This window comes from Bradysia coprophila, unplaced genomic scaffold (genome assembly GCF_014529535.1).
Source record: "Bradysia coprophila strain Holo2 unplaced genomic scaffold, BU_Bcop_v1 contig_232, whole genome shotgun sequence".
Classification (NCBI taxonomy): Eukaryota; Metazoa; Arthropoda; class Insecta; order Diptera; family Sciaridae; genus Bradysia; species Bradysia coprophila.
Window position 1 is genome coordinate 19,021,419 of NW_023503493.1, and position 14,959 is coordinate 19,036,377.

General features: G+C 38.2%; 5 protein-coding genes across 5 annotated transcripts; 3 read left to right on the plus strand and 2 right to left on the minus strand.

Moving 5' to 3' along the window:
- Window positions 1–1,706: 1,706 nt before the first annotated feature.
- On the minus strand, window positions 1,707–3,993 carry LOC119075708 (zinc finger protein 723-like). The gene is made up of 8 exons (XM_037182231.1): window positions 3,817–3,993; window positions 3,680–3,758; window positions 3,435–3,619; window positions 2,947–3,375; window positions 2,640–2,884; window positions 2,329–2,563; window positions 2,012–2,260; window positions 1,707–1,949 (listed from the first exon to the last, which is right to left on the minus strand). Exons 1-8 carry the CDS (start codon window positions 3,880–3,882, stop codon window positions 1,743–1,745), a joined length of 1,695 nt encoding a protein of 564 aa, XP_037038126.1. The 5' UTR covers window positions 3,883–3,993; the 3' UTR covers window positions 1,707–1,742.
- Window positions 3,994–4,935: 942 nt separating this feature from the next.
- Window positions 4,936–7,589, plus strand: LOC119077217 (eukaryotic initiation factor 4A-I-like). Its single transcript, XM_037184399.1, has 6 exons — window positions 4,936–5,158; window positions 5,827–6,156; window positions 6,226–6,464; window positions 6,556–6,836; window positions 6,898–7,121; window positions 7,191–7,589. The coding sequence occupies exons 1-6, from the start codon at window positions 5,130–5,132 to the stop codon at window positions 7,333–7,335; spliced, it is 1,248 nt and encodes a 415-aa protein (XP_037040294.1). The 5' UTR covers window positions 4,936–5,129; the 3' UTR covers window positions 7,336–7,589.
- A 1,601-nt stretch (window positions 7,590–9,190) lies between these two features.
- On the plus strand, window positions 9,191–10,290 carry LOC119077171 (stress response protein YvgO-like). The gene is made up of 3 exons (XM_037184353.1): window positions 9,191–9,371; window positions 9,622–9,865; window positions 9,920–10,290. The coding sequence occupies exons 1-3, from the start codon at window positions 9,290–9,292 to the stop codon at window positions 10,146–10,148; spliced, it is 555 nt and encodes a 184-aa protein (XP_037040248.1). The 5' UTR covers window positions 9,191–9,289; the 3' UTR covers window positions 10,149–10,290.
- Window positions 10,291–10,397: 107 nt separating this feature from the next.
- On the plus strand, window positions 10,398–13,308 carry LOC119076223 (tRNA (cytosine(34)-C(5))-methyltransferase). Its single transcript, XM_037182878.1, has 10 exons — window positions 10,398–10,592; window positions 10,658–10,744; window positions 10,807–11,482; window positions 11,549–11,621; window positions 11,687–11,964; window positions 12,026–12,080; window positions 12,146–12,616; window positions 12,679–12,845; window positions 12,910–13,059; window positions 13,119–13,308. Exons 1-10 carry the CDS (start codon window positions 10,533–10,535, stop codon window positions 13,226–13,228), a joined length of 2,127 nt encoding a protein of 708 aa, XP_037038773.1. The 5' UTR covers window positions 10,398–10,532; the 3' UTR covers window positions 13,229–13,308.
- On the minus strand, window positions 13,241–14,474 carry LOC119076224 (alpha-ketoglutarate-dependent dioxygenase alkB homolog 7, mitochondrial). The gene is made up of 5 exons (XM_037182879.1): window positions 14,315–14,474; window positions 14,019–14,230; window positions 13,798–13,965; window positions 13,482–13,675; window positions 13,241–13,410 (listed from the first exon to the last, which is right to left on the minus strand). The coding sequence occupies exons 1-5, from the start codon at window positions 14,379–14,381 to the stop codon at window positions 13,293–13,295; spliced, it is 759 nt and encodes a 252-aa protein (XP_037038774.1). The 5' UTR covers window positions 14,382–14,474; the 3' UTR covers window positions 13,241–13,292.
- Window positions 14,475–14,959: the final 485 nt, after the last annotated feature.

Genomic DNA, 14,959 nt, shown 5'->3' on the forward strand with positions numbered 1-14,959 from the left:
AATTAAAAAAAGTTAAAAAAATGCTTTACCGTGGTTTTGGTATAGCACCAAGTTTCACCGAGGTGCAATTTTCAAGAATTTTATTAGTGAAAAAGTCATCTCCTTTGGATGAATTTTTTTAAATCTATTGTTGTGATAGCTCATTTTGTAGGTATTTCAATAGCGCATCCAGCAGACGTACAGTTTCGATAGGTAAATTTAAATATTTTTTGGTTTCACCCAAAAATGGTGCAACAATAGTCACCCAAAGGAGATGACTTTTTCACTAATAAAATTCTTGAAAATTGCACCTCGGTGAAACTTGGTTCTATACCAAAGCCACTGTAAACCATTTTTAGACCCGTACGAAGTACTGGGGTCTTATAGGTTTACGCATACGTTTGTAACACGTCGAATTGGACTCCCTGAGTAAGGGGAAACCTATTGTGGTTGTCTAGAGATGCCAAATCCGCGAAAAAAAAAATGTCCGTCTGTCCGTCTGTCTGCACGATAACTTGAGTAAAACGCATCCGATTTTGAAAATTCTTTTTTTTCCCGTTTGGTAATGTCAAAAGACAGGCTAAGTTCGAAGATGAGTGATTTTGGATCGAGCCCTCCCGAGCTGGGGCCCAATAAGTGCCTAAGTGTTTTTCGACGATATCTCCAGACATTTAAGCACTACACTTGTCAGTGATACGTCAAATAAAAGGTATTTACAATACCGATCGACAAAAAAAAAAGTTTATGGAAATCGGATGACCGACTCGTGAGTTAGACCCCTTGGTGTGGAACAGGCACAGGGCGGCAAGCAGCTTTTGCTTGTAGGTCGGCCAAATTTGAACATATTTCGTTCGTTTTAGCTTTATTAGATAGGTATTGACCGTACCAATCAGGGAAAAAAAAGTTTATGAAATTATGTTCTCCGGAGCGTGAGCTAGGTCTCTTGGAGTGAGCTCTTATCTGGCTACTCGGCCGTACAGTGAACATGGAGTATTTTGTCAATATCTCGAGTAAATTTTGACCGAATTTCATGATTTTTTTTTTGAAAGGTATTAACAAATGTAAAGCGTCGGTACTATTTTCGGTTTCCTAACAAAATGGCTGCCGGCGGCCATATTGGATTTTATTAAAAGTGATATAAAGTGGGAAAAATGATGCTTAGAGAGTTTCTGTTAACATGGAAATAATGTGTTAAGTGTGAGGGGTTTCAGGGATTCCATATATGGACATCTATATATACCTATATACAGCTATATTGAGCTATATACAGGCATATAGAGCTATATAATAGCATATATTTATCTGTGAAATGTTTATTTATAGTGAAATATAGTTAAATATAGCGGTATATAGCTGTTTAAATAGGAATTTATGAAATTTGTCTTCGTACGGGGCTGTCTATATTGCCTCCGGCAATTTAGTTGTATATGATAACAAGGCAAAGAGTGGATAGTGTAAGTGATTTAAAAGGAAGAATAGTTTTTCAGCAGAGAAGAAAATGAAGTAAGAGAAATGAAGAGTTTCACATTAAAGGCTTTTGATACGAATAGGTGTTTCGTACGGGTCGGCGTTAGCTATGTTTTTTTAACTTTTTTTAATTTTTGTATGGTCTAGTAGACCCTCTAGACAACAGTCATTCGGAGCAACAGATTTGAGTACGCCGGTATTTATTTTGCGTTAGAAATACTACGCGAAATAAGGATGGAATTAAATGATAAAATCAGTGCAAGTTTTCGTAATAATTTATTCATCGAGACTCTCATTCAGCACATGTTTTTGTTCCTTTGAAATGTAATCTCTGTTGGGCACTTCTCACCGGCATGTTGAATTCTCATATGTTTCTTTAAACCGTTGTACCAAGCGTATGAGGCCGCACAAATCGAACAGGAATACAATTTGACCCCAGTGTGCGTGACCATATGTTTCCGCAGAGATTCCTTGGCGAAAAAGGATTTTTCACATTCGGAACACTGGAATGGATTCATCACATTAAAGACCCCTCGGCACATACGTGTCGATAATGTTACTATACCTGATGTGTTCGCATTTTGTGATGAATATTCCGGATGTGTTTCTGCATGTTGCTTGCTGTGGAGAATTTCCATTGACAAAAACGGCACGAATACGGTTGAACTCGGGTATGCGTTCGCAAATGAACTCGCAGATTGTTGTTGGTGTTTCCGCGATACGGACAATTCGGACATTCAAAATTCTTTACATCTGAATGCGTGAGACAATGACTCGCCAGCTGACTGGTTGTTTTAAAGCATTTACCACACGTCTAAAGGCGATTCATGTTATACTAAATGTGGAGCGGTTGCTAGAGTTACAAATCAAAATTTCTTTTACCTCACAAATGTAAGGGCGTAAGTCGCTATGCGTTCTACCATGAGCTCGAAGCAACGCTTCCGATTTGAAAACTTTCGAACATAATTTACATTCTCGTAAAGCAACCGGTGCAGTAACGTGGCTTCGTTTATGTTTTTTCAACAATTTCAAAGTGTCGAACGTAACTCCACATGTCTCACATTGATGTAAAACGACTTCTTGCTCAACGATCTCGGTCTGTTGCTCCGGTTCCCAACTAAAAACGTTGAATAGAAATTGATACAATAGGCTTGATGTGCACAACAAGCACCTAGCGAAATGCATCTACTTACATTTCGAATCCGTCGCTAGCTTCCATCTGATCAATAACTGGGGAATGATTGCCACCTATGCTTAGACCATCATCACATTCTTCGATCGAGTCCACTTCGACAATATTCTCCTCGTCGATGAATGCAATTTTATTTTTGAGTTTATGCTCGCTGACTTCGGACAATATCCTGAACTGATAGGCCATTTCCAATTGGTTGGTACAATTTTCGCAGATACTTTGGGGAAATCCATCGTCTTCGGTTATCTGAAATATTATGACGAAGTTGAGACAAACCAAGAAAAACACAGAAATCGAAGTGAATCCACCTGACTGATTCGAGAGCATTCCATTAGCTTGTCGATCGTTGATGGTGTTTCATGCATATCGTGAAATAAATTGAGAAATCCGTTACCGTATTCCAAGCAAACGCGACACTGATCGATACTGTTAGTTTCTTCGATATCTGCTGGATCCATAGCAGACGACTTTTCGTGCTGAAGTATGCGATTCTCAATTTCGGTCATCTGAAGATCGTCCGTAATTTCCATTTGGTTACATTGAAGTGATTGCAACAACTGTGCCTTGATCATCGTACGAGTCTTTGCTGCAGCGAAAATTCTTTTCCAATAATCTTCAGTCTTTATACCGGACCCGGAACTTAGTGCGATGCTGATTCGCTTCCAAACAGTTGGTGAATTTTGATCAGCAATGAGATGATTAAGTATACACGACAGTTGATATGTTGATGGTTGTACCTAGATAGATGGAACATCGATTAATCCGCTGAAGCAATATTCATCTTCCCCTGGCTTACCGCTATCAATTCATCGTCAATCATTTCTCTAAACGTGTTGTCACAAGGCGAGCCGGTGAAGTCACTTGATTTTATGTAATTCGTCCATGATTTCAACAATCTCAACCAAATGGTTTTGGTATAAGCTGTATTCGTTCCGTTCAGTTCAATTACCATCAGAGCAATCAAGGATTCATGGACATTACCTAAGGATAACTTTGCTTATTTCACTGGTTTGATGCCCGATAGAAACAATTTTAACTCACCAGTCGCTACTTGAATATCATATTTTAAGTATTTTAGGAAGATCTCTTTCTGCGCTTCAGTCAATGAGTGAACGAGAATCTAAAATTGAAAAACTTCGCTAGCTGTTATTGTCTTCAATTGGATGAAAAAAACATACTTTTCGTGTTGATAATTTCGGCATCGTCTTAGCAGACACAGTTACATTGAAATTGGAATCATCCATTTCTATTAGACACACAACAAAATATTTATTTATCTTTTTGAGTAAAACATTTCTAAATTTTCTTCTTCTTACATTTTCATTTGTTTACGTGCTGAATCTACTTGTCAAAGTGTGTTCAATTCGTTCAATTTACAACCGATTAGATTCAGAATTTCAAATTAATTTTTAACAAATCAGAACAACCATTTGGCCTTAACTTGGTTATTGTGACTTGTCAACTTTAGGCACACCGGAAAGTTTGACTTTTGATGTCTAGAAATTTATTTGGAGGTATTCCTCGACCCCCTTAGCACTTTCTGGCGTGCCTAAAGTTTCCTGCTCGAGCATTATCCCCTACGTGTTACTGTGGATTTACATAGCAACGTAAAAGTGACAGATGCAAAAATTTTCTCATACGGCAACTCGAAATTTCATTCATAATTTTAATTTTATGAATGAAATTTCGGGTTGCAGTATTTAAAAAACATTGCATCTGTCACTTTTACGTTGCTATGTAAATCCACGGTTAAGGTGTTCGTTTCTAAAATAGGGAAAACGCACTAAATCCCCTCTCAGTAATCCATGTATACTTTGTAGGCGGCTAAAATCCTAAAACACCCGAACTGGCCATACTGGCCTTTTATGTACAAAAATTTAAATGTTCATTGCCTTTTGAATTTTTTTTGCATACATCGTCCGATGGGCCTTCTGGTAGCCATAGTCCAGCCTTCTTAAAGGCTTCTTAAAGGAATAATGAAATAATCACTTTGATTATGTAAAATTTCACTCCTGCTGAATCTATTAGACGATCGAAGAGGTGATATAGTCATAATGTGCGCTCATAACGCGTATCAGTTTAGTTAAATACACAAGGTCGTATTTTGATTGTTCCATAGATGAATGTAGATGAATTATGCTTATTAACCTGTTACAGACGGCAAGCATATGATCAGCATTATTATCGGGTCTATTACTTCCATCGATCAAAGTCGATCAAAGTCGACAAGATCGATCAGTTGATTTCAAATCTTGTACTTCAATTTTTTTAACATGCATTTTACTCATTTTACTATAATAGAAAGGACTGTATTACCCAGAGCTTGCCATTATTTTTGTCGTTGTTATCGATAACAGATGAATAGCCGTATGTGACAGGTTAAATTTATTAATTTTTCCCATCGTCTTCAGGGAATAGCGAACATGCTCATAATTGATGAAGGTATCAATGAACATAAAGCTGGCATTCCTAAAGTTATACTGAAAAAGTCATGTCCCTATCACCAGAAGCAAATCGAAGGTAAGTTTTTCAAGAAATTCTCAATTAAATTTCCAATTTTTCATAATTTTCGTTATTTATATCGAGGATTACGAGTACACTTTTCTGTAAAAGTGTAATTTTGGTATACATTTCGGTGCATTTTTCATTGTAACGCAATAAAATTCAAAACAATATTTTTCTCAATATGGCGTCATGAACACAATTGTTTGTTTTCAAACACCGGCTTCAAAATTCTTTCTCTTATGTTCCAATTGAATCTCATATTTTATGCGACGGTCGACAGTTTAAAGTCCTTCGATTGCATTCAATTCGTTGCATGAGTACTAGACAACCAATAAAGCTATCTTTCGCAACAATTCAATTTCCAGCCAAAAACTGGTTTTGTCTTCAATGATTGTTCGAAAAATCAATATCAGTTTACAGACAGCTGGCCCGTGTCTAGACATTGCCTTTTTCAAATGTACACAAATTTAGAATACCTGTAGGGAAAGTGTTATAGAATTTGCCAGCAACTAACATCTATCTATCAGCAACTATCTTTGACTCAAACTCAATAAGCCTTGTTGATCTGGTCCATTGCGTATGAAAAAATACCAAAGCAATATTACATGTTCCGAAGGACTTTGAGCAATTGGTGTATTAAAATTCTCAAGACGTTCCTCAATTTTCTTCTTCTCTGTATTTAGAAATGATGACGACGATTATGGCAACAAGTCATACGATAATAGTGGAATGGAACCGGACGGTTTAATCGAATCCAATTGGAATGAAATCGTTGACAGCTTTGATGATATGAACTTGAAGGAGGAGCTCCTACGCGGCATCTATGCGTACGGCTTTGAGAAACCATCAGCGATTCAGCAACGCGCAATATTGCCTTGCATTAAAGGCCACGATGTTATTGCTCAGGCTCAGTCTGGCACTGGAAAAACCGCAACATTCTCAATTGCTATATTGCAACAAATCGACACCGTCGACACGATGGAATGTCAAGCATTGATTTTGGCACCGACTCGGTAAATATTTCCGGTTTAATTACATCCACATTCGTTACGTCTACGAATATTTCCGTTTTCGTTGCATAGTGAATTGGCTACACAAATTCAGAAGGTCGTAATTGCACTTGGCGATTATATGAATGTAGCTTGTCATGCCTGTATTGGAGGGACCAATGTTCGAGAAGATGTCCGCAAGCTGGAGATAGGAACACACGTCGTAGTCGGGACACCAGGCCGAGTTAATGATATGATCAGCCGAAAGGTTCTACGCACAAAACATATTAAATTGTTTGTGTTGGATGAGGCTGATGAAATGTTATCCAGAGGTAAGACAATTTGTCTACGCTTTTCACGCTCCTCATAGGCACGATATCGATACATTTACCACTCATTAACTGACTTTCACTTTTCTTACAGGATTCGCTGATCAAATTCATGATGTTTTCCGTAACTTAAACAGCGAAGTGCAAGTAATTTTGCTGTCGGCTACCATGCCAGAGAGTGTACTTCAGGTCAGCAAGAAGTTTATGCGTGAACCGGTACGGATCTTAGTGAAAAAAGAGGAGCTAACGCTTGAAGGTATTAAGCAATTTTATGTTTTTGTCGAGATTGAAGACTGGAAACTGGGAACGTTGTGCGATCTGTACAATACATTGTCGATTGCACAGTCTGTGATTTTTTGTAATACGAGACGTAAGGTGAGGAAGTCTTTGCATAAAACATTCAACAAATAATTCAAATATTTGAATTGTATTATAGGTCGATCAACTAACCGAACAAATGACACTACAGCAATTCACTGTATCGACGTTGCATGGAGATCTTGATCAGCGCGAGAGGGACATCATCATGCAACAGTTTCGCACTGGTTCATCTCGTGTCCTAATTACTACCGATATTCTCGCTAGAGGTATCGATGTACAACAAGTATCATTAGTTATCAACTACGACCTACCGTCCAACCGTGAAAATTACATTCATCGGTAATTTTGCTAATCTCAATTTGGTCTTACTTAGAACATTTCGTTAAAGTTTAATTGTGTTACAAACAGTATTGGCCGTGGAGGACGATTCGGACGAAAGGGTGTCGCTGTCAATTTTATCACCGAGAAAGATAAGCGTACCTTGCATGACATTGAAGAATTTTACAATACACGAATTGAGGAGATGCCGATCAATGTGGCAGACTTGATTTAAGACGATTGTGCGAACAAAAACGAAAATCAAGATGAGACCGTACGTCTGTGACACAAAGGTGTGATGTGCTTGATGTAGCACACCGATTTTGTATTAATTCCCTTTCCATTTGTGTTCGTGTAATGCAACCCAATTATTTTTTATTTTTTTAACTTATTTACTCTAACTAAGTAAAAGTGAACTCTAGAAAAGTACTAAGTACGACAAATTATGAAGATTTATTGATTTTGGAATAAAGTAAGCTGCTCTTGAAACTATCTCTTGATTAATAGTCCAACTATTTCAGATTCTCACGATCTTCAAAAAAATGTTTTGGGTTTAACACTGCGATTAGTTTTACCATAGCACTGAACCAAGCACGAGTATTGAGCAAAAAATTAAGCTTGTAAGGTTGGTATAATGCTACTGCGTCACAATTTTATATATTAGAAGGGGAGCTGATTCTTCGTTAAAAAAGATCTGTTCTAGTGCTTGGTTCTGTGAGTTTTAGTTAAAAGTTCGCAGGTTTTAGGTGCCATTCACAAATTACGCACGCACCAAATTCGAAATTTCAGACCCCCCCCACCTCCCCCCTTGCACGCGAAAATGTATGGAGAAAATTTCAAAAATGTATGAAGTGTACGCTTTTGTCAAACCCTCCCTCCCCCCTTAAGAGCGTGCGTAATTTGTGAATGGCCCCTTATATTACTTGCAATGAATGCAAAGAAAGACCAACTTAAATATCCGAAAAAATGTGGCACCTCAAATACAACTACGGAACTACAGTTCTTTAGAAATGAAAATTCGTTGCTTTGACATTTACTTTTGCAAACGCTAATGGTTCTTGTTAGTCGTGCTGCAGCTCGCGAAATTTTCTAAAATCAATCGACCAAGACAGGTACACAAACTTTTCTCGTTGCATTTATTTAGATGAGCGTCTACGCAAGGTTTTCAGAAGCTAGAAGTTATGATTCGAGCACAACAGATACGCTTCCACGTAAAGTAAAAACTTCCTTTAAGAGTACTTACAAATCCTCGAAGTCATTGGGAGCAACAGATTTGAGTACGCTTCATTAATGTTGCCTTTATCGTACGGATTTAGCGTTAGCGTTAATGTGTGGCATTTAGCGTTAAAAAAATCTGACGTTCTCTAATTTTTTATGCGTCGATGCAAATATAAACCCAAACTCCCTCTCCGATCTGATTCATAATGTTAGTCTTAACACACACACAGAGAGACATATAATCCATTACACAACTCGGGATAAAAGTTGAAATGTCACCTTTTTCGTGTATTTATGGACCTCGCAAACGAAATCCACACGAAACCTATACTTTTCAACTTTTTATCCCTTGTTTGTTATGTAAATAACTAATACATACGAGACAGTGGATTTTGTGGGTTGGCAATCTGTGGTATCTTAGCAAAGAGAAGCAAAGTTTCTAAGCTAAATTCGGTTATTGTAATCGAACACCAGAGAATAAATTGATTTATTTCTAGAGAAACGCTATACTCCGCGATGAATTCTTTTCAATTTTCAGCTTTAGAAATACTGGAAGCGAATTGGATTTGAAATAAAAATTTTGACGTGCACGGGTGAGACACGAACTCGCAACCTTCAACTTGCCGGGCTGATGCTCTAACCAATTGAGCTACCGTGGACACTTTTATTTCAAATCCAATTTTGAACCGCTGGCACAACACACGATGTGCATGTTCTTCCTTCTACGCGCATTTCAATCTCCATTAGATGTGTATGTGTTAGTTAGTACGCATCATATAGATGATTTATTGTTTACATTAATACTTACGCGATACTTAAGTGTGTATTTTGATTGAGATTATAATTTTTATCTATCAATTGGTTGGATTCATAAATATAGAAACGGTTGAAAATTACTTTAAGAGTCATCAAACTCAATCCGCGACGTTTTAACAGTAGTTTAAAAAAAAAGTCGGATGCAAAGAACATAAATGGCTACGAATTTCCATAATACTGGTTCAGCTACAAACGCTGGTGATATTGGACGGGATCTAATTAACATTCATGGAGTGGGTATGTAATACAAAAAAAGAAGGCAAAAATATTCTCTTTTTATTATTGAAAGAGTGATGCGTTTTAATCAACAGCTTATCTTTACTTGTAGAGATTAATTAATTACGATAATGTTGCGTTTGATTACGTTTATTTTCTTAGAAAATACTGCTTTCACTAGAAATGTTCCTATTTTGAAATTAGTTTAAGTTTGCCTGTACATCGGACTGTATGTCTAATTACCGTTTTTTGTTTTTGATATCAATCACAGAAGCCCAAAATATTAACTTTTACTTACCACCATCGAACACCGACACATTTTGGCAATTGGTGAAGAAAGAGATACTCATTCTAACTGGTAATGCCACAGGTAATTTGGTATCAGCTGCAGTCAAATCACTCGGTGAAAAGATTCAATTGCAATTGGAAAAGGACAACAATCGCCTGCATTACGTTATATTCAATTTGAGTCAAAGCTATTTTAAATCACTCCATGGATTCGTTGAGTACCAAGAGTGAGTGAGTCTGATGCATTGACGGAAATGTTAAATTGATGAGTTTGTTGACAGGCATTACATTTACGGTATTCTGTTTGGTGTTTGGATATTTGAAAGTGGACAATTCGAAAATACAGGCATTGGAAGCTTTGAGAACTGGTGTTTTGGAGGATATAAGGGTGGAAACTGGACTAGATCCGGAGAACCAATCAAATTCTTTAGAAATCCTTACTGGCCTTGGGTTTATAACTATGGCGAAGAAGGACGGCTTGTCACTTTTTCTAAGATTAAGTTTATTTAAACTTTGCAATTTATGGGTGAGAAGAAAAATTTGGTCTACTTGCCGCTCTAGCCAGTGATAAATGAATTCAATTGTTATAGATATTGGCTGAATGTGTGGCTGAATAAAGATTTATTTGCAATCGAAAGTATTTATGTAATTTGAACGAGCAGTTTGAGCAGTTTTGAAAAGGGTAACCATTCCCACTATTTTTCAAAATCTTTCATCAATGGATAAAGCAGATCGATTTCAAGAAAAAAAAATGTTTTGCTGTCACAAACGTCAAAACCTACTACCATAAAGCGATTTGTTGCCTTGCAAAGAAGTTTTGGTGTAGTTAAAAAAGTGGTTAACGAATTAGTGCCTGCTGTTTCATCACAAAAAGGAAGATCTGACACCGCAGCTATGGGTCGAAAGCAAAAAAAGTACAACTTGTTTGCACAGAAGAAGCGTGAGAGGAAAGAAGTACGAAACATTTGACTGTTTAAGGTTATGTCTCGTTATTTACCGCATGTTATATTCGTTCCTAGGCCAATTCGAACGGGTCGCAGGATCGTCCATCCGAGCCGTACCAAGAAATCATCCGCGTCAATGAGTTGTTCCTCAAGTACTACAAGGTTCGTACGATCAATCAGTCTTTTGAGTCAATTTACAATAAAATGCATTCGAAACTATCCAGCATCAGCAAATCTGTCCCGATTCCGAATGGGACGAATTCGTGAAATTCATTTCATCCGATTTGCCAACAACGTTCCGCATAACAGCTAGTCGTGGCGAGGCGCAAACACTGTTGGACATAATAAAAAGTGAATTTTTTGCCGACTATCTGAAAGGAGCCGATGAAATTCAAACTAAAACCGGCTGTAAATTCGAGAAACCAATGTCACTTCCGTGGTATCCCAATGAGCATGCATGGCAATTGGAATTGACGCGAAAAGACATTCGTCGATCGGAAGCTTTCTATAAACTGCACAATTTCCTTATTGCCGAAACCAATTCTGGAAGCATCAGTAGACAAGAAGCAGTGTCTATGATACCGCCGATTGTGTTAGACGTTAAACCGCATCACAAGGTCTTAGATATGTGTGCTGCTCCCGGCAGCAAAACAGCACAGTTAATTGAAGCATTGCATGTCGACAGTGAAAACTCTATACCAAGTGGTTTTGTTGTTGCCAATGACGTCGACAACAAACGATGTTATATGTTGGTGCATCAAGCTCGACGAATGAATTCACCTTGTTTTATCGTCACCAACCACGACAGTTGTTTCCTACCGAATTTATTGATGACTAATTCGGATGGGGAAAAGAGGGAAGTGAAATTTGATCGAGTGTTGTGCGACGTTCCATGTTCAGGTTTGTTAGCAATTTCATTCTGAAGTGTCCGCATAAGCTAAAGTATTAATTTTCATCCCTTACTAGGCGATGGAACTCTCCGAAAAAATCCAGACATTTGGTTAAAATGGAACCAAGGACAAGCACTGAATTTGCATGGGTATGACCACTGTTTGTTTGGGATTGTCCGCGTTTTTCCCTAAGATCAATGTTCCATCTTTTTAGAGTACAATATCGCATTGCAAAGCGTGGAGCTGAACTGTTGGAGATTGGAGGGCGAATGGTCTACTCGACTTGTTCACTGAATCCTGTAGAAAATGAAGCGGTCCTTCATCGTTTAATCAAGGACAGTGAAGGTGCTTTGGAAATTGTTGATTCTGCAGCGTTAGTTCCTGGTCTGAAATACCTACCCGGTATGACCAAATGGGACCTAGCATCCAAGGACATTGAATGTTTTAACAAATTCGAAGATGTTCCGACAAAGTACCACACCGTCATCCGTCGTAAGTCATAGCCTAGTGCATGTGTCCATTGGAAGTTAAAAATTAATTATCTGCCTTTCAGCACAAATGTTTCCTCCAAGCGTCGAAGATGCATCGAAGTACAATCTTGAGAAATGGTAAGAGTTGGGTTAGAATTGTGTGACGAATTGATTCGAATTTTCTTTCATATTTTTCTGTCTAGCATACGGATCTTACCCCATCTTCAAAACACTGGAGGTTTCTTCGTCGCATCCATACAGAAAAAGTCGTACTTGCCGTGGGAGAAAGCTGCGAAGAAAGAGGACGCTAAGAATTCCGACGAACAGAATGTGAATGAAACACAGGATTTAGATAATGGCGAAAAGACCACTTCTGCTGGACCACAACAGAAGAAACGACGTTTGCATTATGGTTATAAGGAGGATCCGTACATTTTCCTCACAGCCGACGATTTGGCATGGACACAGCTGAAGAACTTCTACAAACTCAGCGACGAATTCAATCCATTGTGTTTACTGACAAGATCATCGAGTGAAAAGAAGAAAAATATTTACTTTTGTTCCGAACAGATCAGAGACTTACTGCTGTGCAACGAGAGTTTAGTGAAAATAATTAACACTGGAGTTAAGTCGTTCGTACGATGCGACAATCGAAATATGCAGTGTCCGTTTAGGTAATATTGTTTTTCTTACAACGATTGTTCGCTGTGAACTCAACACTTTACTCCTATCATAGATTAGCTAATGAAGGCCTCCCCAACATTAACTATATGATTGGACAATGTCGTCGGCTAAACATTACCAGAGAAGATCTAATAGCCTTGCTCAACAATACAGATCCCACGAAACCTCCGCCATTAAATACGTTATCAAACGAGACACAGGAAAGTGTCAAGGACTTGGGTATGTTCTGTCCAAATTTATCCAAATTGCAGTGTCTCTAAAGACAATATTTTACTTTCATCAGCTGCCGGTAGTTGTGTTTTGAAATATTCTGATGAAAAGCTGACGATTTCGCTGGTCGGTTGGAGGGGACAAACCAGTCTTCGAGCGTACACAGATACCAATGACACATGTCACATGCTTCGACTTCTGGGTGCCGATGTATCGAAATATGGTAAGTGGAATGCATTGTATGAGCCGGAGCCAAAGTGATTAATCGGATTTTCATTTCAGATACAAACAAGTTCCAGAAGAACAAAACAACAGATGAGGAGCAGGAATTGGTTAAAAATGTAGATACCACAGAAATGGAATGTGTCGATGACGCTGTGGCCGTGGAATAGGGAAGATTCGCCTTGTTTTGATACACTGCGTTAATATTTTATTACAATAAACGGTCTCTACGGACTACGGATTATTTCTACATATCACAGATATTCTACGCGTCTTCGTTACCTTCTCTCCTTTGAAGAACCCATGCTCATTGCCCAGTATTTCGTGAGTGAAATTATATCGGGACGTGTCACTGAAAGCGATTGGAAAGAGTTAAGTAATTCAACGAAAAATGCCGCTAGATCTGGCAGACGAGCAACTCACCGCATAATGTACAATGATCGTCGTTTAAGCAAAATGTCCGCGTAGAAAGCATTTTCCATTGATTTCGGCAGTGTTCTGTATTCGTCAGTATTGTTTCCGTCTTTGGTTTGTAAATATTTCGTTTCGTCTGTTCTAACTAGCCGCATAACAGAATCTGACAGTAGACTTAGGCCAGCAATGGTTGTGCCACAGTACTCGTTAAAGAAAGGGGAGAAATATAGGTGAGATTAACCAGTAAGACCACAGTCACAGTTTGAAGCAAAGAAATTGTTCCAATTACTTATGGTGACTGTTCCCTCAAATCCATTAGACTTACTCTTGAGCTATCAACGTGCGGCTTGATGACCCCATTCTCCGCTAGGTCTAATATATGAATGTGTGGCATAATTTCTCCTTTGAAAGCAAGTTCACTGATTTTTTCAATGATTTTCCTATTATGCGGATACCAATGCTTCCTCTCTGTTTCCCGAAAGCCATGGATAGCCTTAAATGGAACGATTTGTAATAATCAATTTTCACAAAGCGGATTTCTCTTACATCATCCCAATGATCGAATTCGTATTTCAAACGTTTCATGTATGGGTCAATCTCCTCAATTATAGCTGTTTCTTCCGCTTCCGACACAAAGTCGGTGATAACCAAAAAATCATTCAAAATAGTTTCCCTTTCATTTGATGGCCAGTTATCAACGAAATCAATGTAGTGTGGAGTCTTGGCATTTGGTTGACTGGTGGTAACCGACGACGCAGCTGATTCATTAAGTAACAGTTTTATTTTAGGATGCCGACAAAAGTTTTTGTAATTATTTAATTAACTGAGTTCGTTTCACTCACCTCTTCTTGCAGCTAGAAAAGGTTTTAGTAAGTTCTTCTTGATTAAATGTCGAAGGATCACTGTCATTGTGACTATTAGTTGCTGGATAGATTTCAAAACCGTCCAAAGAGTAAACACAAGAAAATGAAAGGAAAAGAAAATCAAAACATCGTTCGCTTTGACAATCAGTGTCGGTAAGACAGCATTGTCAGAGAACTGCGAGAACTGTCAAAGAAAACGATAGGCAGGGTTTGAAAATGTGATTTGTGCCATGGAATTGCTTTCTTCAAAAGAATAGGTTTCCACTTTCATTGGTTCCAAGGCCATTTGAATTGTCAAATTTCATCCATATAACCATAACCTCAATAATATCTCTGTGGAAATCGCGTAGGCGACGTTGCTCGATTTGTATGAAATATCACGTAAGCGACGTTGCTGTGGATGAAATTGTCGTTTTTCGGGATGTCAAAGTTCGTGTTTACAGTTACTTGGAACAAACCTATTTGCTGCAGAGCACTGACTAGAATTAAATACAAACAAATCAACTGCTGGAAAGTTCAGAGAAATGATAAATTGGTACGCCTGTGGCGGGATAGAAGGAATATGTGAATGACAGTGTTGGCTCCTATGGGAGAGAATTTGTATGCGATTCTCTGAGAAAGTTC

Coding starts and splice junctions, on each gene's coding strand:
- LOC119075708 (XM_037182231.1), bottom strand. CDS start 3,882: ATGGATGATTCCAATTTCAATGTAACTGTGTCTGCTAAGACGATGCCG. Junction 2,885..2,946: donor AATGCTCTCGAATCAGTCAG/GTGGATTCACTT, acceptor ATAATATTTCAG/ATAACCGAAGACGATGGATT. Junction 2,564..2,639: donor GCTAGCGACGGATTCGAAAT/GTAAGTAGATGC, acceptor CAACGTTTTTAG/TTGGGAACCGGAGCAACAGA.
- LOC119077217 (XM_037184399.1), top strand. CDS start 5,130: ATGTCCCTATCACCAGAAGCAAATCGAAG. Junction 5,159..5,826: donor TCACCAGAAGCAAATCGAAG/GTAAGTTTTTCA, acceptor CTCTGTATTTAG/AAATGATGACGACGATTATG. Junction 6,157..6,225: donor TTGATTTTGGCACCGACTCG/GTAAATATTTCC, acceptor TTCGTTGCATAG/TGAATTGGCTACACAAATTC.
- LOC119077171 (XM_037184353.1), top strand. CDS start 9,290: ATGGCTACGAATTTCCATAATACTGGTTCAGCTACAAACGCTGGTGAT. Junction 9,372..9,621: donor AATTAACATTCATGGAGTGG/GTATGTAATACA, acceptor TATCAATCACAG/AAGCCCAAAATATTAACTTT. Junction 9,866..9,919: donor GGATTCGTTGAGTACCAAGA/GTGAGTGAGTCT, acceptor GTTTGTTGACAG/GCATTACATTTACGGTATTC.
- LOC119076223 (XM_037182878.1), top strand. CDS start 10,533: ATGGGTCGAAAGCAAAAAAAGTACAACTTGTTTGCACAGAAGAAGCGT. Junction 11,483..11,548: donor GTGCGACGTTCCATGTTCAG/GTTTGTTAGCAA, acceptor ATCCCTTACTAG/GCGATGGAACTCTCCGAAAA. Junction 12,081..12,145: donor AAGTACAATCTTGAGAAATG/GTAAGAGTTGGG, acceptor TTTTCTGTCTAG/CATACGGATCTTACCCCATC.
- LOC119076224 (XM_037182879.1), bottom strand. CDS start 14,381: ATGACAGTGATCCTTCGACATTTAATCAAGAAGAACTTACTAAAACCT. Junction 13,966..14,018: donor AATTCGATCATTGGGATGAT/GTAAGAGAAATC, acceptor GTTCCATTTAAG/GCTATCCATGGCTTTCGGGA. Junction 13,676..13,797: donor CGCACGTTGATAGCTCAAGA/GTAAGTCTAATG, acceptor TTCTTTAACGAG/TACTGTGGCACAACCATTGC.